Raw genomic sequence first — 16577 nt, 5'->3', positions numbered from 1 at the left:
GGTGATCATAACAGCTATCATTTTTTGGGAAGGAAGTTTGCCATCCGGACCCAAAACTGCCCTCTAAAGTAGCTAAACAACTTTTACTGGATGAATAGAACATACCTAATGTTGGATTGGAAGACTATGGATCCATTGGATTTGGGCGTCACTGGTTGGGCCGGTATTTATTGCCCAACCCTATATGCCCTTGAACTAAGTGACATTTAAGGGGAGTCAAACACATTGCTGTGGGCCTGGAGTCACAAGCCGACCAGATCAGATGAGGACAGCAGATTTCCTTCCCTAAAAGACATCAGTTTAGGTTTAGGAATAGTTTAGGTTAGAGGGTCATTAGATTCGTTCCACTGGTCGGCGCAACATCGAGGGCTGAAGGGCCTGTACTGCGCTGTAATGTTCTATGTTCTATCTGTGAACCAATAGGGATTTTATGACAAACTGCAATGGTCATCATTAGCTTTCTAATTCCAGACTTTTTTTATTGAATTCAAATTTCACCGCCTGGCAAGGTGGGATTCGAACTTGGATCCCCAGATCATTGCCGAGTCTCGGCATTACTAGTCTAGTGATAGTACCACTACGCCATTGTCTCCCCTTGTTGGCAATTAGGGATGGGCAACATGGTCTTACTTGCGACACTTACATCCCATGAAAGATGAAATAACTTAGATGTTATCTCAGCAGAATGCACAACAAAGGGGAAAAAGAAACTCAAACTTGCAGCATCACATGCAAACGCAGAGGTCTGGAAGTTGGACAGCACAATATTCCTTGGTAAAGGTGGACTCAATGAAGTGGGAAACACGAGAATCAACCAGTCGCATCCCATTACCACCCAGTATTAACTGAGTGACTAAGTAATCAAAACTCCAAAGGAATTCCCCTTGGATATGAAGCTCTTACCTTGCAGAAACATATCCCAAATGGCTCTCAAGGGGTGTAGAACTTCTACTTAGTGTTGGTATTCCACCTGGTCATGAAAGAAAACCATCATATTAAAAACAAAAGCAACCAACACTAGAACCAAATGACCTCAAGTCTAATGAGCTGCTTCCTCAATTCATGAACTCAACAAGAAACCTTGGTTTGACTAATCCAGTAATTCCACCACCCAAATGTTCCCCCCCACCTTTCCAACCTTCCTCCCTGAAGTTACTCTTTCCTCTCTCTTTGCATTTAGTTTTCCTATTTCACACAGCATTCCATGACTAAGAAGCTGGGAAGGTGATCTGACATTACGTTCTTGTGCCATTTTCAATCAGTTATGAACGATGTAGTTCAGGACATGTCAAAGCTCAAAAGAATGAGACTAGACAAGATAAATCAGAAATAATTGACTGGATTTTGAAAGCTTTTCCAGTCCAGTGATACTAATGGATGGAAAATCAGGGGCAACTCATTCCTTACAGTCTGATAAGTGCTGGATTGCACAAAAAGGTTTGTCTGCCCCCCATGACCACCTTGGTAGACATATTTAATGTTCTAATAATACTACAAGAAAAAATAGTAAATTTCACCATCATTACTACTGACAATCCTGAGTCTGTGCTTTCTTGTTATTGATTCACCAACTAGGTATGACAACCTTTTGTTTTTTTACTTTCCCAAAACATCATTTTGAAAACCTCAAAAAGGGCACGGTGACACAGAGGTTAGCACTGCTACCTCACAGCGCCAGGGACTTGGGTTCAATTCTGGCCTGTGCAGAGTCTGCATGTTCTCCTCGTGTCTGTGTGGGTTTCCTCCGGGTGCTCCAGTTTTCTCCCACAGTCCAAAGATGTGCGGGTTAAGTGGGTTGGCCATGCTAAATCGCCCTTAATGTCAGCGGGGCTAGCTATGATAAATGTTTGGGGTTATGGGAATAAGGGTCTGGGTGGGATTGTGGTCAGTGTGGATTCGATGGGCCAAATGACCTCCTCTACACTGCAGCCATTCTGTGATCATGATCATTCTGCATTCACTATGCTGCACTTGGCATGATTCACAAGATGGAATAGGCAGCCAAAAATAGTCTTTCATAAGGTGAAAGAAAGCATTTTCATAGAATTCCTACAGTACAGAAGGAGGCCATTTGGCCCAACGGGTCTGCACTGACCACAATACCACCTAGGCCTTATCCCCATAACCCCGTGCATTTATCCTAGCCAGTCCCCTTGACACCAAGGGGCAATTTAGCATGGCCAATCCACCTCACCCGCACATCTTTGGACTATGGGAGGAAACCAGAGCACCTGGAGGGAACCCACACAGACACGGGGAGAACTTGCAAACTCCACGCAGACAGTGACCCGAGGCTGGAATTGAACCAGGGTCCCTGGCACCGTGAGGCTGCAGCGCTAACCACTGTGCCGCCGTGGTGCCCCATTTTAATTCTCTTTTGCCAAACAAATTTTCGGTGAAAAATAGACTGACAACAATGGTGGCAAATCCTTGCATTGCTTCTCAAACAAAATAACTAAACAAATAAAATTTACTGAATAAAAGTTAGAGACACATTCATAAATAGCATACGACAATAAATTCTAACGGAGCACGTATAAATCTCAACAAATTCTGATTGCGTAAAACATTTAGGCTTGAGACATAAAAATATGCTTTGTGTCTGAGCTATGTCTGACAATTGAGTGCAAATCTCCCACAGAGGTGATAAGGATTTGAATCTCAGTCTCATTCGCAATTTGAATTTGGTTACTGTATGAAGTTTCAATCTTGTTAAGCTGGCCCCTAGAAACTAACTACAGTAGTGCAGGTCCCCCAAATCAATCCTTTTTCCTAATAAAGTCAATGAAAGAGTAAAGATGGGTCTAATTGCACCATCAGTACAAAATGTTTCGGATTGCAATCACTGACTAGAGCATTAGTTCAGAACTCCCAACCTCATGGCTGATGAAAGATAACAGGAATAAAAGTCTCCCAGAATTTTGTCAAAAATAATTCAAATTAATGTTTAAGAAGCCTTAGCGATTAAGAAGTGAAGTCTGACAGCCTACCTGGGAAATATTTGCGCCACTTCTCACTTAGTGCATCGTCCACAGATTGAGCTGTGGGAAGGTGAGAGGTGGCATTTGTTCCGCTGTTCCAAATCCACCGGGAAGGCAAGGAAACTGTGTTAGAGGAAAGCAAGGAGCCACTGTTCTGGGTCCTTGTCAGGGAAGTGTACACAGACAAAGGCACACTGTTGCTGGGAGGTGGGACACTCAGAGCCTGTGTTGTGGAAAAAAGCGGTGACTGTTGCATTCCCAATGATCCAAGAACACAGAGAACACTGTTAAGGTCGTTGGTAATTTTCTGAACAGAGTCACTGAGGTACTGTATGTTGGCACGTTGAGCAAGGGACAACTCAGCCTTTAAGTCTGTCGTAAAAAGAACAACAAAGGTTAATTCAAAAGGTTCAGCTCTCAAAACTTAACATTCTTGGCTGGGATTTTCCAGCTCTGCTGAAAGTCAATGGGTGGGTTTTCTGGCCCCTTCTGCCGGCAGCATCTTCCGGTCCCACCAAAGTGACTCCTCGCAGTGGGTTCACAAGCGGTAGTGTGGACGAGCCACGCTAAATACTTCTATGGGACTGGAAATCCTACCAGTGGCCACTGGCTCGGCGCGTCAACTGCGATGAAAACAATCACGCCGGGCCAAAAAATCAAAGCCAATGGACTTTTGACTGGTGTGGGGTTGGAAAATCCTTTATCTTGTAACTACTTTTGTTGAAAGCTAGTTTTCTATTTGGCCTAGGGTGAAGTCAGAATCGAATGCAACTGTTATGTGCCCTTGAGACGAATCACTTCGTAAGTGGCAGTCTTGGTACAAGGGCCTGAATTTTCTGATTGGCAGCATTACCCCATTTGAAACGATGTTAAAGTAATGGCAGTTGGAAAATCCTGGCTTCCCTATGGAGGCTTATATAGAAACAACGTCTCCATCTAATGCCAGTCTACTCACTTGTATTGCAACTGCTTCAGGCTACTATAAATCTTGATTCACCTGTTCTGACCTCATTTACTGACAGAGTGAGATAAGGAACTCACAACGTGTGAAACTGTGTGTTAAATCTAGACCCCCAACAATTCAAAGCCTATGCTTTGACACACCAAATCACAACTGTTTCTTGCTTTCATGCATGCATTTCTGAACAGTCAGTTTATAGATGTCTGATCCAGACACAATCCCTATCCAGTGTGACCTTTACATTACATCTGGACTAAAATACGTTTGCAAGAATCACAGATAATTAAAATAGTTCTTTTGTACATAAAAAAATACACATTTTTTCAAAGAAAAATTGGAAAATATCGCCAATGGATTGGTACGAGATATTCTCCTTGGAGTAGTTTGAATTAGAACTATTGTCACCCAAACACCAAATTCCTTATCTCAGCCAGAACTTCAAAGTACTGGCTCTGTCCTTGGTCCTTCCCTATCTCCACACACTGACTAATTGTTCAGACCCAACATTCTCCAGTGGATGCAACTTCCATGCAAGCATTTTTGATACGTCTTCCCTTTCTCTCAAATGAGGAATTTAACTGTCCTGCCCCATGTGGTTGACAGTGCCCCGCACAGGGTCGTATCTATTTCACGCACCTCTCCTTTCATCCCTTCCCCTCCCTGCCAGAAACATGATAAGATTCCCTTTGCCCTGATATTCCACCCCATTTAAATGGATCATTCTCTGACATTTCCAATGCCTACAGCGTAATGCGAACATCAAACACATCCTCCCATGCTCTCTCCTTTCAACGTTCCAAAAAGACCGCTCCCTCCCTGACATTTTGATCCACTCCTCAGTCATGTCCAACACTCTCTCCCTTTCCTTTGACACCTTTCCGTGCAAGTACAGGAGATGCAACATCTGTCTTTTTACCCCAATCTCTTCTCATAACTCAAGGGCCCAAATCTTCCTCCCGAGTGAGACCGTGATTTACTGAAACTTCTTTCAATTTAATACACTGTATGGTCTCCTCTACATTAAGAAGTCTCACAGCACCATGTTAAAATCCAACAGGTTTATTTGGAATCGCAAGCTTTCGGAGTGCTGCTCCTTCATCACTCACCTGATGAAGGGGCAGTGCTCCGAAAGCTTGTAATTCCAAACAGATCTGCTGGAATTTAACCTGGTGTTGTGAGACTTCTTACTGCCCACCCCAACCCAACCCAACACTGGCATCCTCTACATTAGGAAGCCCAAATGTCAACTGAGTGACAACTTTGCAGAACACCTCCATTCAGTCTGTAAGCATGACAGTGAGCATTCTCTTACATGTCATTTTAAGCTTCACCTTGCTCCTACTCTGAATCTTCTGTCCTAGGCCTGCAATGGTGTTCCAATGAAGTTGAGTGCAAGCTTGAGAAACAGAAGCTCACTTTGGGACTCAGCTACTGCTTTCCAGACTCAACATCGAGATAACAATTTCAAATCATAAACTCTGCCTTCATCTTATTCTGTATTGTTTTTGCTGGTTGGGGATTGGTTTTGTTTCATTGTACATAACTGCTACGTAGCCATTCATGCTTCATCTAGACACATCTTTTGTTTCTTTACTCTACCCATTAGGAAACATAAGAACATAGGAATTAGGAACAAAAGTAGGTAAATTCAGCCCTTTGAGCCTGCACCACCATTCGATCAAATCATGGCTGATTTCTCCCTGGTCACAATTCCACTTCCCCACCTGTTCTTCATATCCCTTTACTACACTCTTTGAATTTTGTGCAATGAACCTTGTGTCATTTAATCTCACCTGCCCTCCACCCTATCACAGATCTTCCCTTTTGTTTTTCCTGCCTCCTCCTCTCCCATTCCACTGGGTTAAAATCTATTTTAATTCTACCTCCATTTAGTTCTGATGCAAGGTCACTGATAGGAAACGTTAATTCCGTTTCTTTCCAAAGATGCTGTCAGGCCTGCTGAGCATTGACAGCATTTTCTGTTTTTATTCTCCAGAGGCTATTGGCCAGGTACAGTGATCTACACTCATAGGAGGCACAATACAAGGTCAACAAAAAAAAGCTTGAAAATAAAAAAAAAGTCACACTACAAGAAACATGCAAAGGCGATACATGGAAAACGTAACCAGAATTAGCACTGGGCAGCACGGTGATATAATGGTTAGCATTGTTGCTCAACAGCAATGCCAGGGACCCGGGTTCAATTCCAGCATCGGGCGACTGTTTGTGTTGAGCTTGCACATTTTCCCCCGTGTCTGCATGGGTTTCCTTTAGGTGCTCTGGTTTCTTCCCACAGTCTAAATATGTGCCGGTTAGGTTGATTTGCCATGATAACTTGCCCCTAATGTCAGGGGGATTAGCAGGTTAAAATGTGGGGTTACAGGGATAGGACCTGGGTGGGATTGTTGCCATTGCAGACTGGGGCAAATGGGCCTCCTTCTGTACTGTAGATTTTATGATTTTCTGAAATATCCCTTATAAAAGAGCTGGCAATGTCTGTTTCCACTCACTTTTCTGCTGAGGTGGATCAATGCTGGCGATGCTGCTAACATCATCAGAGTCTGTAAGGTCAAACGTTACAGCTTTCTTGTCCCCTGTGCCTTTTGGTGTATCTTCATCTGAAATCTAACAGATTAAAGCATTTAAAACCACTCTTGATCCACTACAGATGAACATTTAAAAATCTAGTTTCCCTGGTGCCTGCTCTGTGATCTCTGCCAGGGCAACACTCTGGTTAGTGAGGAGACAATTGGCCAGCTTGTCCAATCGTGCTGGGAAATGTAGGTTTGGTCAATAGATATGGTCAAATCTGGATTTAGCTGATGCTAATGCTGCACCATCAAGCTTATCCACTGTGAGGCTTCTGTGTGCTTGCACAAGAATGTGGAACAGTTAGCACTACAACTAGGAGAAGAATTTGGAAGAAAAATCTTTCAAATACTTATTAATGGGAGAAGGAAGGTCCAGGTAATACATAAGCACTGGTGATTCGGATTCAATATCAATCTTGGAATTTGATGTTTTCAAAGCTCTACATTCCTAAATTTGGAAAAAAAACAGCAAAGACCAACTTCCCTAGGATGCTGGTTCCCTTTGCGAAGTTCTCCCTGTATCTGCATGGGTTTCCTCCGAGGGCTCCGGTTTCCTCCCACAGTCCAAAGATGTGCAGGTTATAGCAATTTCATTGCAGTATTAATGTAAGCCTACTTGTGACAAATAAATAAACCTTACCTCTTCTGCGATTGATGATTCCAACTGATTAAGCTTTTCCTCCTTCTTTTGCAGTAATATCTGCCCCTTCTTCATTGTTAATTTCATCTCATCCAGATGCTGGGCTTCCTAAAAGCAACACAGAAGAACATGAGCACTGAACCAAAGAACCAAATTTATTGATATCATTTCTTTCCCTTGTAACATTCAAAGCCATACTGCCACCTGCACTATTGGTCATTATCACTTCTCATCAACAAAAAGAAAATTTGCCTTTTGGTATTGCAACCTATTGTCTGAATTTGGCAAATCTGTTCCCCAATAGCTGAGTAGGTTCACAGACTTAGGCGTGGCATTTAGCCCAAAAGGTAAGAAGGTTCCAAGTTCAAAATCAAGTCTCAAATCAGCCACCACTAATGGAAACATATTCAAATGTAGATAGGGCAACAAGGGAAGGCAGTAAGCAGTCACATTGTCTGTTGAAATGCCCAGTCTTTTGAAAGTGCTACCCTTGTCCTTCTAGGTGGTAGAGGTCATGGGTTTGGAAGGTGCTTTTGGAGTTACCATGGTGCACCTTGCAAACAACAAGCTGCCCATGTGCGTCAGTGGTGGAAGTGAATGTTTAAGGTAGTAAATGAGGTGTCAATCAAGTTGGCTGCACTCTCCTGGATGGTGCTGAGCTTGAGTGTTGTTGGACCTGCAGTTATCCAGACAAGTGGAGAGGACTGTATTTTATCACTGCTGACTTGTGTTTTGTAGAGGCGGACAGACTTTTATGGGAAATCAGATGGTGGGATTCCTGCTGCAGAATTCCGATCCTCTGATATTCTCTTGTAGTTGCAATATTTACATGGCCGGTCCAGCTCAGTTTCTGGCCAATGGTAGCCCCCCACAGAATATTGATAGTGGGAGATTCAGCGATGGCAATGCCATTGAATGTCAAGAGGAGATGGTTAGATTCTCTCTTGTTGGAGATGGTCATTGCCTAGCACTTGTACGGCACATGTGTTACTTGCCGTTTATCAGCCCAAGCATGAATGCTGCCCATGTCTTGTTGCACATAGACACAGACTGCTTCAGTGAGGAGTTGTGAATGGTGAACATTGTGCAAGCATGTGTAAAGAGCTTCACTCTGAACTTATGATGAAAGGAAGGTGACTGATGATACAGCAGAAGCTGGTTGGACCTGGGACAACACCCTGAGAAATTTCTGCAGTGATGTCCTGGGACTGAGATGACTCACCTCCAACAATCACAACCATCTTCCTTTGTGATGGATACAAGCCCAAGCAGTGGAGAATTTTCCCCAATTCCCTCTCACTTTAGTTTTGCTAGGATTTCTTTACGTCGCACTTAGCTCCCTTGACGTCAAGAGTCACTCTCACCTCAACTCTTGAGTTCAGCTCTTTTGTCCAAGTTTGGGCTAAGGCTGTAATAATTTTAGAAGTTGTGTCCCTGGCAGAACCCAGATTGACACGAGCGAGCAGGTTTTTGCTGTGCAAATGCTGCTTCCTATCATTTTCAAAGAGCCTTCCAATACTTTTCTGATGATAGAAGGTAGACTGATGAGACAGCAATAGGCTGGGTTAGATTAGTCCTGTTTGTTGTATACAGGGCATACCTGGGCAATTTTCCACATTGCCAGATAGATGCCAGTGTGTTGTAACTGTACTGGAACAGTTTGCCTAGGGACACAGAGTTCTGGAGCACAAGTCTTCATTAGACTGCTGGAATGTTGTCAGGACTCCAGTCTTGACAGTGTCCTACCGTCAGCTGTTTCTTGATATTTCGTGGAGTGAATTGAATTGGCTGAAGACTGGCATCTGTGATGTCAGGGACCTCCAGAGGACTGCAGATATGCAGAAAATGTTAACAAGACAGTGGATTGTTTCCTATCATTAGAAATGACTTCTGTTCAGTTCTAGTCCCCTCACCTGTTCCAGATTTTTGTAGACATCCTTCAGGATTTGAGTGCTCTCTGCATCTTGAACATCTTCCTGTGCTTTTCTCATGTTGTGTCTCCACTGCTGCTTAGCCGACTTCAGTGCTGTCTGCCGTTTCCGAAGTGAGCGAGTCTGCCTCATGAGGAATTCTTTGGCTTTATTGATGGACAGTCCTTCAGCAGAGATATAGTACCTTACGCTGGAAATGACAGATTAACCATTTCATTTTAATTAGCAATACAAGCCACAGAAATCAATTTTGAATTTTCAATAAATTCACAACTTGCTTTTTTTCCTTCCATTATTGAAGCCAAGATTTCTTGTATGGCTTTCGATTCAATTGCTTCTTGATCAGAAAACTATGAAACTCTTCATCGCTCTCCCTTTCTCTTGCCATCTAGAGTTTTAATGCTCAGATGTTCTATGCCTTATTACAACTTCCTGATTTATCTCAATCTCACTGCCATATTCAGGCCATTCACATGCCCTGAGACTTGGTGCTTCACCTAGATTTCTAAATGTATTAAGGGGGAGTTTCAAAAACTGTCACGAAGGTCAGCATAAGATGGAGTGAAATGAAATTTACTCAACAACTAGCCATATTATAACTACATTTGGTATCAATTATTGCCAAAAGTTTTGCAAGTTGTTCCAATCTGTATTACTCTTTAAATATGTGTATATAATCAATGTATATATACTAAATTGGTAGGACAGAAATGTGTTAGTAATATCAGTACAATATTTATTACATTTTTACATTAACAATGGGCTATCGTTAGAGAGTGTGGGTTGGGGGAGGTCAAAGGCTGGAGGGGAAATCAGAAGGTAGAGATAGAGATAAAGGGGAGTTACAGAACGTTGGAGCAGTCAGAGGATCAGAAAGATTGGACAGTCAAGAGGTAGTGGGAGGCTCAGGGTGGGTAGGAGGAGGCAAGTGGAGAATGGGGTGGTGTGGTGGCAGGGCGGAAACGGTGGTGTCAGTTGTATGGTTACCCAAGAGTTAGACATGACTGCTGACTGTCTATTATTTCCTGGTTAACTATCCAACAATTAAGATCGAACTCTCCGACTCCAAGTCAGTGCTGGAAACTTTTTGTGCAATTGTCCGTTGATTGTTGAAATTTTCCAGTCAATTCCCATGGAATCCTTGTGTGGGAGTTCCAAGGGATCCTGCAACACACAGGAATGCGACTACAATGGAATGCAAGTATCTGGGGAGCTTGGGAGTGCGGTGAGGAGAGGAGGGAGGTAATTCTTTGCCTTTTCTAACATTTTCACCCAGTAGGAATTGGATCTTGCCTTGCTACAGGGGAAGAAGCGAGCTGTTTGGTGAGTATCTGGTGAATATCTGGTGAGTCATCAAGGTCTATCCTATTCCTAAGGTTTAAAACAGAATAGAAATTTGTAAAAAGATTCATAAATATTTAAAAGAAAACAAATGATTGAATAAACACATTAAGTAATTAATTAAAGCACATAAGTATGGTAGTACAGGTGATCTGTCATGGTTGCAGCATGTGGGAGCTCTCTGATACCATGTGATCCAGGACAAGCATTCTGCAGCAAATGTCAGTGGCTCAAGATGGAGGCTGAGCTGCAGGCACTGTAACACATTGGGGAAGATGAGAGTTATCTAGACGCTTCGTACCAGGAATGGTCACAATTTTCTGATTGGTAGATTTGCAGGGACAGGAGGATGCGACTGCAACTGAGGCAGATAAGGAGACCCAGCGGGTCATGGCTCTGCAACAGGGGCGGCACATTAGCACAGAAGTTAGCATTGCTGCCTTACAGCGCCAGGGATCCAGGTTTGATTCCTGGCTTGGTTCACGGTCTGTGCGGAGTCTGCACATTCTTCCTATTTCTGGATGGATTTCTTCTGGGTGCTCCGGTTTCTTCCCCAGTCCGAAAGATGTGCTGGTTAAGTGCATTGGCTATGCTAAATTCTCCCTCAGTGTACCCAAACAGGTGCTAGAGTGTGGCAACTAGAGGATTTTCACAGTAACGTCATCGCAGTGTTAATGTAAATCTACTTGTGACTAATAAATAAACTTTACTTTGTCCAACAGGTTTAAGATTGTTTCAGCTTGTTTGAGCGAGCGGGTATTCAGGGTGGATGAGTTGACTGACGATGGCATTATGGTAGAGGGAGCCTTTTGAATAGGGGGAGCACAAAGGAATGTAACAAAAGTAGGGAACAGTATAATAAGAAGGAATGACACATCCTCTGCAGCAATGAATGAGAGTCCAGGCAGCAATGTTGCTTGACTGGTGCCAGAGTTCAGAACTTTTGCTCAGGGTTGGAGACCATTCAGTGATCATGTTCCACGTAGGTACCAATGACATAGGGCGGATGAAGGAGGAGGTTCTGCGTAGTCAGCATGAGGAGCTCAGCACCAAATTAAGAAGCGGAACCTCAAAAGGTAATAATTTCATTGGATAAGATTAGAGAAACGAAAACATGGTTCAAAGACTGGTGTGGAAGAAGTGGGTTCCAGCTTGTGGGGCACTGCCACCAGTATTGAGAAAGTGGGTTCTGGGATTGTTGGGACAGTCTACACCTAAACTGTGCCGGGGCTGGTGTTCATAGCAGGCTACATAATTAGGGAAGTGGAGAGGGTTTTAAGCTAAATAGTGGGGGCAAGGGTTCAAATTTGGGAAGATGTAGTAAACCAAATAGGCCAGGCTAGAGAGAAGGGTATTAATATTGGAAATGATGAACAAATGGCAACAGGAAGGGATAGAGTACAAATCTGAATAAATCAACAAATGAGGCCAGATGCTAAGGCTACAAAAATAATAAAAGAACAAAACTAAAGGCTCAGTATCAAAACTTAGGTGGCATTCAAAACAAAAGAGATTAACTGACTGTGCATAAACAAATTGATGTGAAAGTCAATACATGGACATTACCAAAGAGTGACTGAGGATTAACCTGAATACTGAAGGGTATGTGACATTTGATTTGATTTATTATTATCATGTGTATTAGTATACATTTAAAAAGATCAGGAAATTAGGAAAAAGTGGAGGGATGGCTCTTTTAATTAATGATGGTATTAATGCATCAGAGAAGGATGACCAAAGTTCAGAAAACCAGGATGCACAGTGGTTTGGGTTGAGATAAGAAATGATAAAAGATAGGAAATCACTTGTAGGAGTGGTGTTCCAGTCAGATAATTGTAAACACATGATAGACAGAATACAAATGTTGAGATGATGGGAGCTTGTCAGAAAGGTACAGTGATAATCCTGGGGTATTTTACCTTACATATAGACAGGAAAAATCAGATGGGTAAAGGTAACATAGGTGAGGGGTTCATAGAATGTTTTTGCAGTGATTTCTTAGAACAGCACATTCTGGAGTCAACACTAAACCTGGCATTGTGCAACAAAAAAAAAATCAATAACCTCATAGTGAAGGCAGTGATCATAATATGATTGAATTTTACATTCAGTTTGAGAGAAGAGTACACCGAAGACAAGTATCTTAAACTTAAATAAGGGAGATTCAGAGGGCAGGGAAATGCAACTAACTAAAGTGAAGTGGCAATTCAGATTCAGTGATGGGTCAATAGGGATGTTATTACAAACATTTAAATGAATATTTTAGAACACACACATTCCAATGAAAAATAAAAATTCCAGGGGGAGGATCCACTATCTGTGGTTAACTAAAAAAGTTAAATACAGTACCAAACTCAAGCAAAAAGCCTGTAATTGCACTGAAATGGGTGATGGATCAGAAGGCTGGACAGAATATAAAGAGCAGCAATGAATGACAAAAAGATTAATAAATAGGGAAAAATTAAGAGTACGAGATAAAAATAGTTAGAACTATAAAGATGGATAGTAAGAGTTCCAAAGATATTGAAATAAGAAAAAAAGTTAACAAAGTGAGTGTTGGGAAGTGTATCTGGGGAACTGATCATGCAGAATCCAGAACCGTAGGTCACTATTTAAAAATAAGGGAATTGTGACTTAAGACAGAGATTCAGAGAGATTTATTTTCTCAGAGTTGTGAGTCTTTGCAACTCTCTTCCTCAATAACCGATGGAAGTAGACTCTTTGAATACGTGCAAGGCAGGACCAGATAGGTCCTTGATTATCAAGGGGGTTAAAGGTTACTGGGGATAGACAGGAATGGGTGATTGGGGTTCCAATCAGTGAAACCGTGACCTTATTGAATGGTGGAGCAGGCTTGAAGGGTCAAGTGGCCTACTCCTCCTAATTCGTATGACCGAATGCATGTTAACATACCCTCTGAAGTACATCCGGTCTCAGACCATCTGGAGAGTAGAAGGCCTGGGCCTGTGTTTTCATCAATGGCTGAGTTGCAACTTTCATGGGTTTGAAGGATTACTGCTAAAATCAGTGCAAAATAAAGAAGTTCCCAACTACTGGTCTTTCAGTGAGTTCAACATGGACTGATGATATGATAGACAACATAAAAAATGTCTTCAAACATTGACTTATACTGCAACATTATTGGCTTTTTAATGTTAAACTCAACGGTTGAATAACATACATTATGGAAAACAAAGTAGCTCGAAAGTGCTGTACTTACTTATCCATGCTGACTTCCTCATCCTCAAGTCTGGGAACGGGGGAAGCGCTGCAATTTGGGTTCTGAAGAGTTGGAAACAAATGGAATAGTTTATCAACGCAGTTTGAAATGTTGGCAAATACTGTCTGCTGAATGAATCAACTGTTTGAAACGTTAAAATTAAAGTTTTAGATATGATAAATCACACTTGAGTAAGAAAAGATAAGCTATATTCTGATCTCTCCACAACAAAGTTTTAGAAGCCAGACAAATGAGGTCTGGCTAAGTTATTTTGTTTGTGTGCATGCACTACAAAATTCTGGTTCCTCAAGATAACCTATTTAGTTGGAACAGGAATTGAGGGGTTCAATATGGTTCCTCTCTTTCCGTTGACTGCATAGACAGTCGCAACCTAATTATCTGTAAGGGCTTGTGGCACAAAACTGACCACCTTTCAGCTAAAACGAACACTCAAGTGGCAAACTCCCTTAGGTGGGTTATAAGATGTGTGGGTTAGGTTGATTGGCGACGCTAAATTGACCCTGGTGCCGGGGGGATTAGTGAGGTAAATATGGGGTTACGGGAATAGGGCCTGGGTGGGATTGTAGTCAGTGCAGACTCGATGGGCCGAATGGCCTCCTTCTGCACTGTAGGGATTCTATGATAAGCATGGATGATGTGGGAAACCATAAATGTTGCACCTGTAATGGTGCTGGCTGCTTTGTCGAGGCAGCAGGAAGTGCAGACCAAGTCAATGGATGGGAGGCTGGTTCGCATGATGAATTGGGCTACGTTCATGACCTCTTGTAGACCCTTGCGGTCTTGGGCAGCGCAGGAGCCATACCAAGCTGTGATGCAGCCAGGAAGAATGCTTTCTTTGGTGCATCTGTAAAAGTTGGTGAGAGTCCTAGCTGACATGCCAGATTTCCTTAGTCTTTTGATGAAGTAGAGGCGTTGGTGAGCTTTCTTAACAATGGGCATTCTGGAGAAGGCAATGGCAAACCACTGCAGTACGTTGCCAAGTAGAATCATGGCCCTCTTAGAGTATGGAACCTAAAGGAAGAGGAGGCGGATAAAACTCCATTTCTCTGAAAGTCGTTTAACAGTGTTGAAAATTGCAATTTGGAGAAGTCTGATCAACTCCTGCATCTGGGATCTATGGCAAAATGGTGAGGACATAAAGACAGGAAACTTAAGAGTTTCTAGATTGATAAGGTTCGATTTCACTCACTGCTTTAGTGTGAGAAGTTAAATCTTCAATATGAAGTTCATCCGCTTCCGCACCACTAGAGGTGCCGTTGATTATAGGCACTTCTTTTAGGGTCTCGTATTTCTTTTTGATTATAATCTCCAATTCACTGCAAAATAATATTATACCTCAGAACTAAATTACATTCAGCACAATTTAGCAATAGAGGACACACCTTAACACAGCTCAAGAAAATTTGAACATTGAATATTCTGTAATATAGTTTCATCTTTTTCTTTAAAAAATATTTTAAAATTGTTTTTAACTAAGGCCTTTCTTTTGTGCTGCTGGTAGGTATTATGATTCAACATCACTCAAAGAAACAAAAGCAAATTCTCCTCCTGCCATGGCAAATATATTTCCCTCAACCATCATCAAAATCAGATCAACAAGGCAATCATTTAATTGCTGTTGGAAACTTATGAATAAAATGACTGCTGCATTTCCTACAGAATATTCACTGCACTTTAGATTAATTCACTGTATGTGAAACACTTTGGAGACATTTCTCAGACGGATTCAGGCACATTGAATGAAAACAAAATCAGAAAATGCTGGAGAAACTCAGCAGGTCTCACAGCATCTGTGGAAAGAGAATGGAGCCAATGTTTCGCCTCTGGATCACTCTTCATCAGAGCCATTTTATATTCTCTCTCCACACAGGCACAGCAGTTAGCATTGCTGCCTCACAGCAGCAGGGACCCAGGTTCAATACCCCCACCCTTCACTGTCCCCATCCTCTCCCCTCATTCCCCTCCACCCTCTCCTCTCACTACCCCCCCCCACTCCCCTCCACCCTCTCCTCTCACTACCCCCCTCACTCCCCTCCACCCTCTCCTCTCACTACCCCCCACCCCTCACTCCCTCCCACCTCCCCCTCCCTCACTCCCTCCCTGCCACCCAACCCCTCACTCCTCCCCCCACACAACCCCTCACTAGTCCCCCCACACAACCCCTCACTCCCCCCCTCCACCCAACCCCTCATTACCTGCCCCTCCCAAACCCCTCACTCCCCCCCTCCAGATACAAGGTACCTAATTTTATTCTGGAGCTGCTGGCTTTCTTTCCTGAGTTTGTCAACCTCCAGTTGAAGTTCCGCCTGTTGGTCCTGCAGCTTATTCAAGTTCTGGTGGGATTTCCGGATCGAATCCTGCAATGAGGAATGTTCACGTTTTGACTGTTCCACTTCTTGTTTGCTTGGTCGTGAAGAGAGGATTTCCTGTGTATAAGAATCAAAGAATACACAGAAAATAAAAGTGTGAAAAAAATTCAAAATATATTTGAATGCGAAGTAAAAATCCATGATTAACATTTCGCTAGTCTGGATAGGTACACATATCACAGAACCTTACAGTTCAGAAGAGGCCCTTCGGCCCATTGCGTCTGCACTGATGCATGAAAGGCCTGTCCACCCAATCACTTGCCAGCACTTGGTCCATAGCCTTGAATGTTATGGCATGCCAAGTACTCACCCAGGTATTTTTTAAACGATGTGAGGCGTCGTGCCTCTATCACCCTCCCAAGCAGCGCATTCCACATTATCACCACGAGTAAAAAATATATCCATTTTATATACATACCTCTATATTCATTTGTCTAATTTTTAAAAATCAGTCCTCATATTTATCAGGAGGAGAGGAGAGGGGAGAATGAGTATATGTGTTTGTGGCTTGGAACCTGCATG

General features: G+C 42.6%; 1 protein-coding gene across 5 annotated transcripts in view; it reads right to left on the bottom strand.

The window, feature by feature from the left end:
- Positions 1-16577, bottom strand: part of cep164 (centrosomal protein 164) — a 214155-nt gene that overhangs the window by 20988 nt on the left and 176590 nt on the right. For 4 of the 5 annotated variants that reach the window (XM_080214802.1, XM_080214801.1, XM_080214805.1 and 1 more), the window contains 8 exons: positions 15928-16112; positions 14876-15002; positions 13666-13727; positions 9087-9294; positions 7174-7281; positions 6453-6567; positions 2991-3353; positions 904-970 (listed from right to left, as the gene is read on the bottom strand). In XM_080214802.1, coding sequence (XP_080070928.1) covers positions 904-970; positions 2991-3353; positions 6453-6567; positions 7174-7281; positions 9087-9294; positions 13666-13727; positions 14876-15002; positions 15928-16112 — 1235 coding nt within the window. The remainder of the gene's footprint in view (positions 1-903; positions 971-2990; positions 3354-6452; positions 6568-7173; positions 7282-9086; positions 9295-13665; positions 13728-14875; positions 15003-15927; positions 16113-16577) is intronic. The other variant, XM_080214804.1, reaches the window with a different exon arrangement.

This window comes from Carcharhinus amblyrhynchos, chromosome 29 (assembly GCF_965287045.1).
Source record: "Carcharhinus amblyrhynchos chromosome 29, sCarAmb.v2.hapA, whole genome shotgun sequence".
In the NCBI taxonomy this organism is placed as follows: Eukaryota; Metazoa; Chordata; class Chondrichthyes; order Carcharhiniformes; family Carcharhinidae; genus Carcharhinus; species Carcharhinus amblyrhynchos.
Note: the sequence above shows the minus strand (reverse complement) of the source record. Positions and strands in the feature narration are given on the sequence as shown.